Source organism: Alligator mississippiensis, chromosome 11 (genome assembly GCF_030867095.1).
Source record: "Alligator mississippiensis isolate rAllMis1 chromosome 11, rAllMis1, whole genome shotgun sequence".
Lineage (NCBI taxonomy): Eukaryota > Metazoa > Chordata > Crocodylia > Alligatoridae > Alligator > Alligator mississippiensis.
Window position 1 is genome coordinate 25,415,268 of NC_081834.1, and position 13,797 is coordinate 25,429,064.

The following is a 13,797-nucleotide window of genomic DNA, read 5'->3' on the forward strand; positions in this document are numbered from 1 at the left end:
GGCATTATTTTTGCCCCATCGCTGCTTAGCCTTCTCTTGTAACGATGTTTAGCAAAGGATCCACTGCCTGTAACTCCTTTTTTTAACAGCAGAATTTAGATATAAATTATATTTAAATATAAAAAACACTGCATGTCTTCACTCTTTCCATTATTTCTCAATTAAGCACGTTCAGCCTGGCTGGCTGAGCTCTCCATCTGTTTTGTCTTGATCTTCTCGCAAAAAGTATGATGCCCTTTGAGGCGTTGCTTCTGAAGTAAATAATCAAAATGGGTACTCCAAATATGCAAGTGCCCTTTTCCCATTAAGAAAAGAGTTGCTGCCTCCTGTTTTAAAGGTCTGGTGAAAATACTAGTTTAGCAGATTCATTCTGCTATGTACCAAGCACTTCCTGACACATTGGGGATATTCAGAACTTTGTGGAATTAGGCTTTAAATGTATAATGCAAAAATGTTGCAAGCTGAGAAGTGACACATTTTTTTTTAAATCTTTCAATAGCAGGTTGCAGTAAAAGCACAACTGGTAGTAAAAATAGAGTTTCTGCAATACTACTAAGGCTAACTTAAATTTCTCTCTAGTATCAATTAAAAAAAACCCACCTTGCTTAATCTCTTGAAGACAAAATTCCATTCTAGCCCCTTACACTAAGCAGTTTCTCCTAACACCTTTTTAAAGGTTTCTCTCTAAATTCAAGATCCTATATTTTCTGCTATAGAAGCAGCAAAAAATATCAAGCTTGCATCCTCAGCATTGGTGCAGTGAATCTGAAATGGACTAAGATGCATTGCCTATTTAACTTCATAACAAAAGTACACTGCAAAAAAACCAAACCAAACCAAAAACACAACCCCCCATTCCCTTCCCCCACCCCAAGAACCATGTCTCACTGTCTAACTTGAAGCTTAATTTCGCCCACTGGAATCTATGGGAAAAGTTGTAGATGGGTGAAGAAGATCAGACTATAAAAGGTGCAATAATCCCGTAAGGAAAAGTGATGGTATGATCCCCACCTATCCCCCTGCTTGTCCATTCTGGCACCAGTGAAAAATGCAACTACAAGCATGGTGTAACCAAACACAGCATCTTTAACACTAGAAGACTCACCATGTTATGCAACAGGAACAATTTTTTGGTGGTATCTTTTATTGGCCCAATTGTAGAGTTGAGAGAGACACATGTGATGTTATGTGCCAGTTCCAGCATGAACTACTAGAACCCTCCCTAAAGTAAGAAAACAAATGCTTTGTAACAAAACCAAAGCAGATAAATCCTAAATTATTTGGGGGTGATGTAGAAAGGTCCAATCTTGCGTTCTACATTCAAATTTAGGGGAAAAAACAAACAAAACCTTTTAGATGTTAATTATTGTGTCAAAAGGGTATCTGCTATGGGATGGCACTACATGTCAGCAATAAAACAGTAACTATCCACTTCTCATAATAAGTTAACATTCTGTGCCCTGTAAAACAGAAATTCACAGCAAAACCTGTTGCGTCTGATAATTTTAAGCAAATGTATGAAGTTTTCACAATGCAGTACAAATCTAAGTATGAACTCTGCTGCCTTCACGGTGCATTAACAGAAGGAATGCACTCTAGCTCCTTATTAATGGCTAATCTGAAACATCAGGCTTTACAGGCAGATGGAAAGGGAGATAAGAAAACTAGAAAAGCATGAACCTAGTTATCTCCCCTCCCCCCCCCCCCCCCAAAATGCTATATACAAAAACAAACATTCACTCAAGTGCATTTTTAACAAGACTTTTAAATCTTTGGCACATTCATTGCTGGGAAGCAAGAGGAGTTTTAGATTGTTTCTAGTCCTCACCTCTGAGGGTAGCCTCCTCTACTCCAAATGTTTCCTTCTCCTAACATCCTTGCTAGAAAGGATTGTTTTCTTCCCTCTCACAGCAACCCATTTTCATTATAGCTTTTGAGTGAATGACCAGACAGGATGACTGAATGAAATAACTAACACAGTTATGAAAGCGACTAAATGGCAGTGCTCATAGTGAATCTGGGCTGGCTAACAAGTAGGTATAGATGCAGGAAATGCCATCTTAACTAATATACAACATGCACCTTTTCCTAAAAAAATAAAAATAAAAAAATTTAAAAAAATAGGGTGCATGTCTTAAGCCAGGAAACTGATTTTCTGCCTGGAACAGAAACACCCTGCTTAAATTCCTGCTCCCAGATGAAGGAATTAGTTGATTTACTGGCTCATTGTTCTTTACTCCACAGGCTAACAGTCATCTCTCCTTTAAAACTGTCTTGATGTTCCACTAAGGAAACCAACCTTTCTTCTGGCAATGTTGCAGTCTTTTAGCTACTCCTGGTCTCTCTTCTCCTACTTCACAGCCTTTCAGAATATTTTTAGCTCTTTTCAAAATTGTAGACTCACCCATGGAGACCAGTCTTCAGCAGCAGATAGTTTCAACTTTTAGAAAAAGAAGGGTGAGTCAGCTGAAGATTAGGTTCTGTCCTGTTCTATGCAGTGATAACTCTGGCAAAATCTTTTTTCCCCTTCATTCTGCCCTTCCAAAAACAAGGTGCAAGTATTATTTAGAGGTGGTAACGAGAGAAAAATATGGTAATACCAAAAAACACAAATACTTCTGGCAAGACAGTGTTTATCATCCACCCTTCCAGAGAATGGCCAATGTTGCCAACTGAATCCACTATACAAAAATGGTGTCTCAATGAAGAACATTGAAACGTAAATATTTATGGTTTGTAATGCCCCTTTCACAGGTGACATTTGCCATTTACCGTTGTGTGCATCATCAGAAAGATGGTCTCATTTTTTTAAAGTACATGCATAGAACTGCTTAGTTGATTTCCACATACAATTAATAAAACTGTAATTGTTTAGTAGCAATTTTATCCACACATACACAATGTTGGCTAGATGCATTCCTGGTAACTGGAACACTCACTCCATTTATATGCTACTACAACCATAGCAGAAGTGTCTGCAACTGAATATGATTTTTTGTAAATGCCATTCTGAAACTCAGATGTTAAATGTTCTACACAATTCATGGCAACCCTATTTATCACTTGGTAACAAATCCTGTATTTTCATACAGTAGAAACTGTGGTTCCTTGCAGTGTTTTTCATAGCCCTCCCTCACTGCTCATACTTTAGGTGCAAGTGTGTGGCAGAAATCCTTAACTTGAACCTGGATCTACTTTCCTTCTAGCACTATCTACTTTACAAGTTGCACTAATTCAAATCTGCTTTCAGCACTGGAAATCTAGCCACTTTCTAACCTAAGAACCTCCCCTAAAGCAGACTTTCTATTACCTACGTGGACCCCAGACTGAGTAACAATCAATTAAAATGCTGCCCAATGATTCCATGTAGTCTTGGCAGTCATATTATATGCTCTTTACCAGAGTAACTGGGTACCTTGTAAATCCTGAAAGCCCAAGCATTATACTATTGCTGCCTGTAGTTTTTTCAGTCACATATAAAACCATAAGCTGGCAAGACCCTGAGAAAAGGAATATCCTAAATCTTCAAAAAAGGCCCGGATTCTGCTTAACAAGGTTAAATGTACTCCGCAAGGAAAGCACAAGTAAGGTCCTTCTACTAGGAAAGCTCAGTGGCTTTATCCTATTAATCTTGAAGTCTAGTGCTTTAACTGAACATTATTTGAGGGATGGGCAGGCAATGCCCATGGCAGCCACATGTTACATCTACTGCTAAAAAAGTTTGTGCCTCAAATTCAAGTATTGTTTAATTAACAAAAAATAAGTCATCTCAATGCTTGTTGATCCCTAAAGCTACAATGGCACAACTGAAGGTTTGTTCTTCAGGCTTGTTCTTGAAGAATAGTGGACCAGTACTTACAAAGAAAACAGTAACTTTCACTTTGTCGCCAGACTGCAAGCAGCCTTAAAGGACCAAACCTGTTAGGATCTCTGACTCCACCTAGTGGCTGATTCGTGTATCTACTTGTCTTCACCAGTGCTGGCTTGATGATGCCTCCAACTGGGATGGTGCGTGTGTAAATATATAGACAAATATATTTCCAAGACTGAACCCTAAGATACTACCCATGAGCCTGCTCTTCTTCTCCTATTACAGGGGTATCAAACATTTAGCCAGAGAGCCAGATCCAGCCTGACAAACTGTATGATGTGGCCACGAGTCAGTGGACTGACCACATGCACAAGCCCTGGCCCCAGCCCTGGCCCTGCATACAGCACAGGAGGTCAGTCTTGGGTGCCACATACAGCCTGCACCCTGGACTCGCAGTGCCACATGCAGCATTGGCTCCAGCCCGCATGCTGTGAGCAGTGCGCCCCATGGCAGCTCTAGGGCCTACGTGCACAGTGAGCCCCAAGGGCCATCACACGTTGCATGGGGCTGGACTGGCCATGCACATGCTATAGAGAACTGGCATGGGATACAAGACACATGCAACACTCTGCCAGGCCAGCTCTACATGTTGGATCTGGGGCTGGTCCAGACTTGGCTGTGCCAGAGCCAGTGTACAGGGCTAGTCAGGCAGGGCACTGCAACATGTGTAGCAAACATGGCTGGCCCATCCCTGTGTACCATTTGCAGCAAGTACAGCCCTGGGGACTGGTGCACACTACACATGACACGTGGACTGGACCTGGTAGTGTGTGTACTGCACATGGGATCAGTCCCAGTCTGGTCCACAGACCAGCACAGTGACCCTCATCCAGACCCAGGGTCAGACAAGTTAAACACCCCCCGTCATAAAACTGCTTTTCACCTCAGGACCCTAGATATGTTTCCTCCAACTCTACCAAGGCTCCTGGCTGCTGCATAGCAGAGAGACAAGAAGCTTCCTGTAATGTTCTCACCCTATCCCATGCCAGCTTCCCCCCTTCAAAAAAAATTTAAAAAAATTAAATAATCAAGAAATAAAAACAAACAAACAAACAAACAAACAAAAACTGCAAGCTAGTACTTGAGTCAAATTGGCTGTCAAAGGCAGTATAAAATGCTTCATCTTTTCCCATCTATGTCCAGTTCTCCGAAGTACTGGCTACAAGCAATATTTTGAAGCAGTGGGCTCAGGAAAACAAAATATTCAACCATCAAGCACTAAAGTTATCTTCAAGAAGTTGATAAGTTAGCTCTAGTTTTACTACAGAAAGCGATCCCTGAGCTGCTGGTCAGCTGATAAATGCAATGTCAAGGCCCTGTACCATACAAAACCCTGACAAACACACTATGTTGTGCCTACTACCCAAGCAGCCACAGCTACAAAGGAAAGAATTATATTAGTTCTACGTACATTGCCATAAATCAAATAAGTGTTCATATTTTGGGCGTGCTTTTTATTCTACATAAAAAAGAGTTAGAAAAAAAAGTTTCAGTCCTACCCCACCATCCAGCTTTTATTCACAGTGCAAGTAAAATGTACCTGAAGTACCTTAAGAAAATACAGCTCAAGCTAATCCTGAACAGATAAGGGGGAGTTACTAGTATCAGATCGGTATCAGCCGATTATGCCTCCTTAAAAATCGGCTATCAGTATTGGCCCCAAAAATCTCTGTTGCTGCACCCCTAGTCAAAATTTGTGTTTTACTCATTGAATTTTCCTAGAGAATACTTACATGCTTGAAATTAAGCGTTCCCATAACTATTTGCATATTCGCTCAAGAGCTTGGTTTCATGCCTTGTTTTGAAGACCCTGTTGCTGGCAACAAAACCGCTTTAAACGTGTTTGAAAACTGAAGACAAATACTTTTAAAGGTTATAAGCTTAGTCACTGTTGTTGTCTCCTTTACACCAGTGAATTGCAATCACTTTCTGGTTCTATGGTTCCCTTTCCTCCTCCCTCCTCCTCCCCTCCCACCACACCACACTTATGGTCTGCACTCAGCTCTCCAAGCTGCTGGGCTGTGGACCATGTAGACAGTGAGGAGCACTGCAGCTGTGTGCTCACACGGGCATTTATCGGCCAAATTATTGGCCACATCAGGCCGATTTCCAATATGTTTGATTTTCTTTATATCAGTGGAGATCCAATATCAGACCAATGTATTGGGACACCTCTAATTTCAATCTTTGCAAGGCTACATAAACAAAAAGCTGAACCCAGTAGTGACTTTATTACAGCACAAAATATTTAACTATGATTTTCTTTTGACATTTCTTTGAAGTCAAAAACTTAACAATCTTAGCTTTTGGGGGGGATGGGGTTGTTTGTTTGTTTGTTTTTTAGAGGCACCTACTTAATAGATGCCTCCATTTCCCTTTGAAGTAACAGGGAACAAGCAGTGGCACTTAAACTCCTGTGCGATGTCCAATGCAATTTTCCATGCACTTACTTTCTAGAATTTTGTTGGTTATGAAACGTATATTGCTCTTTCCAACCACCTGTGTATGTGAGCATGGGAATCTATGGAGAGAGACAAAGTCCTTAATGGTCACTGGGCCAGGACATTGAACACCTGGCACCAAGAGAGTTGGTCTCCAAAAGTAAAGTCTACAGAAATCACTGACTGCTACCAACAATATTTGCTTCTATAAGGATAATCTCATTTAAAAACCACTTTAACTAAACCACAGTCTTGGAAAGAAAAGAAAATGAGCATCTAAGGGATGAACTAGCACATTTTTGCCTACATGCTTCCATGACTGGCAAAGATGATCTTAAGGGAGAGCAGAACAGAATTAAAAAAGAAGCTTTCCCAGGCTAGAGGTCTGGTCTTAATAATTCTCTTCTGCAATGTGGTATCCATTAATAAGCTGTAAAAGTGATAAATTATAAGCTACAGCAAGGACCACCAATGCAGAACTGCTTTATGGACTCTGAAGGAAAACAAACTGGAATCTTTGGCAAGGTACCATGGACTGCTGAAGTAGCCTGCTGTTCCTTCCCATGGTACTTTTAAGACATCCTTTGCACATTATGAACTCTATCCTAATATTGCCATTTGGTTTTTGTACTACACACAAACAAGCTGAAACACAGACTTGAAACAACAGTAGAGTGCTTTAAGAGCTTTGAAAAGTGATTGTGAGGAATGATCACAAATGAAAATGCATGCAAGAAACAGGATATTAAGTTAAATTTTAAAAATGGACTAGTTCTGCTAATTCAGTCTACCCATGTAAGATGATAGAGAGTTAAGGATCTATTCTTGTTGTAATATTAACCCATGGCATTGCGGTTTTGTACAATCTGACAGCCTGAAAATCTAGATGTATACATAATTACCCTTCCCCTAATAATATTTGGCTAAACCGTGTACACCAAATACTTAGCAAGGTCTTCTTTCACCATAATAGCTGAACAGTAATAGACAAAAAGAAAGGCTGTGCATCTGCGCAGTCACACAAGTTGGAATGCTCAAAATGCTCAGTGGTGCAGCTCAAAACTGCAATTAAAGCTGAATGTTTCTGAAAAAGGGGACACATCCTCCGAATTTACAGCATACATAAAATCAAGAGTATTACTAATCTATTAGTGCAGAAATTTGAGATAAGATTTCTAAGACAGACAGGCAGGCAGGCAGAAGGGAAAGCTATTTTAGGCCATTCTTCAGATCTAGCAGATCAAAGTTGTGGACACTAAGGAGCTGCATTGCAAATCAGGGTGGACAGACCCCTGCATCATACTAGCATGATGATGCTGGTACTTCATGCTATTAGGAGCTAGATAACCAGTGGATAACTTTGGCAGACCCTTGCAGTCGAGGACGATCGTCTTCCATAATTGTCTTACCCGTGTCTAAGACAGAGGATGAGTCTTGTGGATATACGCTGTCTGCTGCTCTCTCATCAGTAACCGACCCACTTTAAAGGCCTTTCGTTTTGTTCTATGAGCAAGGAGGGTTGCTTTACCGCTGCGGCTAGCCAAGGCCTTCGCGCTGGGAAGAGGCAAGCTCGAGAGCCGCTGCGAGGGAAGAGTCCGATCCGGAGAGCAGGACTCGGCCCGAAAGGGGAGGCACGAGAGACCGCAGGACCCAGCAGCACCGCTCGGGCCGGGGGTGCGCAGCCCCGGCGCCACGGGACGACTCTGCCGCGGGAAGCGAGGCGAGGCGAGGCGAAGCGAAGCGAAGCGTGGCGGAGCCCGCGAAGGCGCGAGAGCGAGCCCTACCTGCCCCTGGCGGGCCCGCGCTGGCAGAGCCGGCCGGGCCGGACGCTGAGGCGGGGCCGCGCGAGCACAGCGACGCTTGCTGCTTCCGAGGCTGTCTCTCCTCCTCCCCGCAGCCCAAGCAGCCCTTCACCAGACGGCGACTCCTGCTCTCCCCGGCCGCCAGCAGCAGCGAGCCCCGGCCCTGGCCCTGGCCCTTTTTTGGGCAGCAAGTGCGCGCCGCTTTCCGCCCCCGCAACATCACTTCCCGTGGGGCCGGGGCGGGGCAGGGCAGGGCAGGGCAGGCGCGGCTTTTCCCCGGTCCCCGGCCCGTCCAGGCGGAGCTCAGCCCGGTGCTGCGGCAGCAGCCACTCCCAGCGCCGTGCCGTGCCCCTAGCCCCGCGATCCGCTCTCCCGCCTTCCTGGCGGCTGGCGCTGGCTCCCGGAGCCCGACACCGCCCGGCCCCCGGCGGCTGCGGGACACCCGCTGCTCGGGGAAAGCGAGGTGGAAGAAATCCGCTCCGAGTGGTCCTCCCAAACCCGCCTCCCGTTGGGGTCTCAGAGTTTACGAGTAGAGAGCCGAGCTGAAGAGGAAATGCTGACTTCTCTGGGGACTGCGGCCGAGGGAGGAGCAGTCACTAAAGCGACTTCATAAGGAGCTGGACCGCAGCAGCACGAGAGTAACGTGCACCTCGATGAGGGCTGGGTGCAGGGCCCCGGCGAGCCCATCTCCGCCGACCAGGATTTGCGCTTGCATTTACTGTGTTAAGCACTGCAGACACACGGGCCTCTTTCATGGAACAACCGGCAACCCTTCTCTCCTCTTTTCTTCCCACTGGTTATTCTGTACACGCGCACATATACATACACACACGTGTGTGCTCGTGTAAAGGAGATCATATTCTCCTAGTTCTGACTACAGAGAAGTGCATCAGGCTTTGATGGGCAGCTATCACTTGTTGCCCCAGTTCATTGTGGCCGCAGCCAACATGAATCAGTGCTGCCCTCTCCCGGTAATTCACCTGTAAAAAATCGGAGGGGTGGAACTTTCCTTTAACTCTTCTGTTGTTCAACAGAGCATTTCCCCAAGCGCAGCCCGCCTCTTAGGTTTCCTCATGTAGTCCTACCCCTTAAACACAGGCAGCACCAGCACGGAGAACGCATGGAGCTCCTTTGGAAGGCCGCCCGGCTCTGGGCAACCGGTCACTGACTGGTTGCGTGAAGGTGGCCAAAATACTTCACTACTCTGTGCCCCGCTTAACTGCATTCGTCAAATAGGGAATCATGATACTTAAATTTCTTTTGTAAAAATCCTTGAGAGAAGTGCTTAATTAATGTTTTGAGGGCAGGGGGACTTTTATACAGGATAGTAACTGATGTTGGATTAATTGTATTTAATTCACCTCAGTTATACCTGTTGTATAAGATGGGTCTTCTGCCTGTATTGAAATAAAATTAAAAAATAATACTTACTTCTTACATATAATATGGACTCTTCTGCAATGATGCAAATAAAACCTCTCTCAAGACAGTTTTGAATACCTCTACAAGCCCAATTTTTATGGACACCTTCCTTCACCTATTCTTATCAGGCTGGACCATCTAATAATAGTAATGCTGGTGCTGTGCAGTTACTCCCAGGATCAGGTCAAAAGCAGAGGGGTAGAGAGAGAGCATGAGAAAAGCAGGGTAAGAGAAAAACAACGGGGAAGACATTCCTTCAGAAGAAGGAAACTGAAGACGGGAGGTCATTATGCACAGCTGAGCAGGGTCCTTGATTGTCCATTGTCAGGGGCTCCGGAAGGTACTTGTCTAGACTTACCAAAAAAGGATAGATTCTCTGGGACAGAGGGGACTGCTAGCGTCCCCCATTTTGTGTTTCATATATTTTTTCTGCTCTTAGAAACAGGGAAAAGACCCACAAAAGGATGTCCCCCTTATTATTGTTAAAAGTTAGGTCTTGTTTTCTAATTTCCAACACATTTTAGTAGTTTCTCATTTTGTTTTTCTCATGGTTACAGGCATTATCTTATTACAACAGTCCTTGAGTCTTATCAGTAACCCTTTTTGTTGGACTAATTCAGTCTTTTTGACTCATTAATTTTTCCTATCAACATATATTGTTTTACATTATTATAACATGTCTAGGAACCTTCACCCATCTCCCAACAGTTGACCTCACAATTAGCTTAGGCATGCTAACTACAGTCTTATTCAACAGCCTCTTATAACTGGCGCAAGTCACTTCAGTTGTCTGCAATTCTCACCATGTCAGCAGCGATTCTCCCCAGCTACCTAACAACTGGCATCCTCACCTGCCATTTCTATTCTAATCCTTAATGTTCTCTCACGGCCTCTCAGCTGCCACTGAACCATTTAGTGCTTTCAGCTGCCATTTCCTTCCTGTCCTTAAAACAAAACCCTAGGAAAAGAAAGTTATTAATAATTTTGTTCATCAAGATAAAAGTTCTTCAAGATATACTAAGGCTAACACTATATTTCCTAAAACTTTGCTGAAATGTTTTCCAAAGAATGATCTACCCTTCAAACAGTATTATTCTGCATGAGTCTCATAATAGGCCCTAATTTAGAATCAGACATGGCACAAAGAAACAGTAAAGCAAAACCTGCACTGGCAGAGGGAGAAAGATTAACGACACCTGAAAATTTTTATCTCTAAAATGCTTTTCATTTCTTCACCTATGATAGTCCACAGAGAACAGCACTTGCACCACTTTTTTAACAGCTCAGTTGAGATGCAGAGAGGAGAGCCAGCTTGCCCAAAGCCACAATTTGAGTCTGTCAAACTTGAGACCGCAGAACTCTAGTTCCTGGCTTTTCCAGTTCACCATTAGGCAATGCTTAGGCAATGCACTGACAGCCTCTTTTTTTTTGTCTGATTTCCATTTTTCTAATTATATATTGTAAAATGGTGAATGCTATTAAAAGCAAAGGAAGTTGTACAACTGTGCTTTCAATTCCTCATAGAACTGATATAAAAAGCAGACTGACCGACATAAATATATCCGTAATTTAAGAATCTATAAGAAGCCATGGAAGGCGAATCAAATTCAACTCTGGATGCAGTATTAAGGGTAGCATGGCACTCTTGATTTTATTCTTCTGTAAGATTAGATTTGATCTAACACTTTTAATATGGTCTTGGACTTTAAAAGTTGATTAATCTAGTGTCTGATACAAGTGTATGTACTTCCATGCCTCCAACTTGGCAAAACTCCCATTGAAGGGCTGAAATGAATCCAATTTCTGCCAACTGCAGAACAGATAAAACTATAAAAGAAAAATGAACATTTTTAGAAACACATAGGTGCCTTTATAAGTTGGGGCCAGCATACTAGAAAGTTAAGAAAATTCTACATGTTGACAGGGTGGATAAAAATGATTTTTTTAAAATAAAAAAATAATTTTTATTATTAAGATGTTTTTAATCATATTGATTTTTTAAGATAAAAAAAATATATAGTTTTAACTTAAGATATGTTAAAGCTTAAAGATATCATCATGGAATAGGGATTATAACTTCTAGTTATATACTATTTGAGACAATATGTTTATGTAACCTTTTTAGAAGTTTTATAAATAGGTCGCAACAGGCCATGGACTATATTCGGGGTCCAGTCTTATAAGGTTTCTGAGGCTTCTCCATAGATTTATGAAGATTAAAGAAAACCACTCTACCGAATGGCCCGGCAAAGCCTTCCAGCCAGCAGCTGCAGGCCACCCCCTGCACCTGCCAGCCCCCAAGTCCTGGGGGTGGGGTGGGGGGGGCAGGCTGCACTGGGCTGTTCTCACTGGGCCTGGCCCACTTGGGGTGGGCAGCACCAGGAACGGCAGATGGAGGACTACACCCTTCCCCTCCCCCACGGTGATCTCACTCCCAGTGCCACCTCAGCCTGGCTAGGAAGAGCTGGTGCAGCCCCAGCTACAGCCCACCAAGGCCTGCCGGCAGATCCAGGGTCACATGCCCCTGTACTGTGTGGCCCCTGGATGAGCCACTTGCAGCTCCACCCCCCCTCCCTGCTCTGGCTGGGCAGGGCCTGCCCCTGCCTCATTCCTTACCTCAGAGCTGCTGCAGCCGCTGGTGCTGCCCCATGTTTGGGGAAGGGGGTGGCATGTGCCCCCCGATCTGTGTGCAGCAGAGACAGCTGCTGCTGTGAGCTGGGCTTTGTGCCCCAAGCCCTGCTGCATGTGCCACCTGGGCCTCTGCCCCTTCCCTCCCCCACAAACTGACTAGTTGGGCTGGAGGCATGGCGCGCGTGCAGGCACGCATGTATGCGCTCAGCCCCCCCCCAGCCGAGGACCGACTTCAAGAGGCTCCGGGATCTACCGGGTGACCACTGCTCTAGAGATCATATGCAGACAAGTTTCTTTGGATAGATGTGATATCTATTAGATCAACTAAACAGTTGGGAAAGTTCTTTGCAAGCTTTTGGGCATAAACACTGTTCTTTAGACACAGGGAGAGTTTGTCCTCTCCAGAAATAACATCCATGGGCATATATATACACATACTTTTTCACCCCGCAATACACTGGAGATCCGGTGGGTTGAAGTAGACTTGATTAATCAAGTCTGCTCCACATGCAAGCTGACGCGCACTGTGCTGTCACATGTAGCGTACAGGTGGCGAAATGCATGTCAGCACACACAAAACGGCGGCGGTGCACTTTTGAACTAAAACATCTCCATGGATTACACACCTATCAGCCCTATTGTCTCCCTGCAGGTTTGTGTACACACGCTCTAGCCCTTACCTCTCTAGAGGTCTGAAGTTTCAAGAAGTTAAATGAATAAAAGATACCAAACAACAAGAATGCACTTTCTGTAGAAAGCAATGATTAAATCGAGGCTTCCTGATCAGTGATTTAAACTGATTTGATTTAAACCAAATCCACCTTGCATGTTTACATAAATTTAATAAATATTCATTTACAAGGCCTATTTTTGCCATTATTTATTCTTTACCAATACAAACAAGTTTGATTTTGAAGGATAAACTGCACTTTTTATCACATTACGGCATAAACATACACTGCTCAAGTCAACACTCCGCACAAGTCTCACTCGTCTTCCTTTGCTACGTCTTGTGGTGCTTCCAGTTTTTCCTGAAGTTGTTTCTGTTCTCTTCTGAACTGGTCAAAGATTGGTTTATAGATGTAGATTCCTCCACCAACGCCAAGGACCGTCGCCAGGATTATCTGAGGCAAGGTCAGTCTACCAAACATATTCACGGCCAGGGCAAGGTGCTGGGCCCCTCTTCGCAGAAATGCCGCCTGGCCCGCGCGCCCCGGATCTGCCGACAACGAAAATGGCCGTCACAGCCCGGCTCGGGCGTTATGCCTCTGCCAGCGGCTAATCCGCTCGGCGGGATCCCGACTCCACCAGGGACAACGCGCAGCTTGCGCTTCATCCGCAGCGGCTGGGGGAGGCGGGGAGAGGTCTGCGCCTTACCAAATACTTAACTTCGACCTGGACCTGGACTGGAAGAAGCCTGTGCTTGGGCACGTGGCGGAGCGGGAAAGCGGCGGCCGGTTTGCAGCTACTGCTGGTAAACGAGCACAACCCTGCAGCCGGGCCTGGGCCCGGAGCCTCCTGCGGGCGGCAGGTCCCGCATGTCACCCCGCGGCGCCAGGCCCAGCCCCTCCCTGCCGAGGCAACCATAGAGACGAGACCGCCCAGACAAGCCGGAAGGACGTCGCTTCCT

General features: G+C 44.5%; 2 protein-coding genes across 6 annotated transcripts in view; both read right to left on the bottom strand.

Annotated features, from left to right (window-relative positions):
* The window catches only part of RAB27A (RAB27A, member RAS oncogene family), a 60,144-nt gene extending 51,740 nt beyond the window's left edge, over positions 1–8,404 (bottom strand). Inside the window, exon 1 of one of the 5 annotated variants that reach the window (XM_059714688.1) lies at positions 7,722–8,404. The gene's annotated coding sequence lies outside the window, so the exon portion shown is untranslated. The remainder of the gene's footprint in view (positions 1–7,721) is intronic. The other 4 variants (XM_014606132.3, XM_019477779.2, XM_019477782.2 and 1 more) reach the window with 4 other exon arrangements.
* Positions 8,405–13,032: 4,628 nt separating this feature from the next.
* On the bottom strand, positions 13,033–13,724 carry PIGBOS1 (PIGB opposite strand 1). The gene is made up of 2 exons (XM_059714694.1): positions 13,545–13,724; positions 13,033–13,386 (listed from the first exon to the last, which is right to left on the bottom strand). Exon 2 carries the CDS (start codon positions 13,316–13,318, stop codon positions 13,154–13,156), a length of 165 nt encoding a protein of 54 aa, XP_059570677.1. The 5' UTR covers positions 13,319–13,386; positions 13,545–13,724; the 3' UTR covers positions 13,033–13,153.
* Between the last annotated feature and the right edge of the window lie 73 nt (positions 13,725–13,797).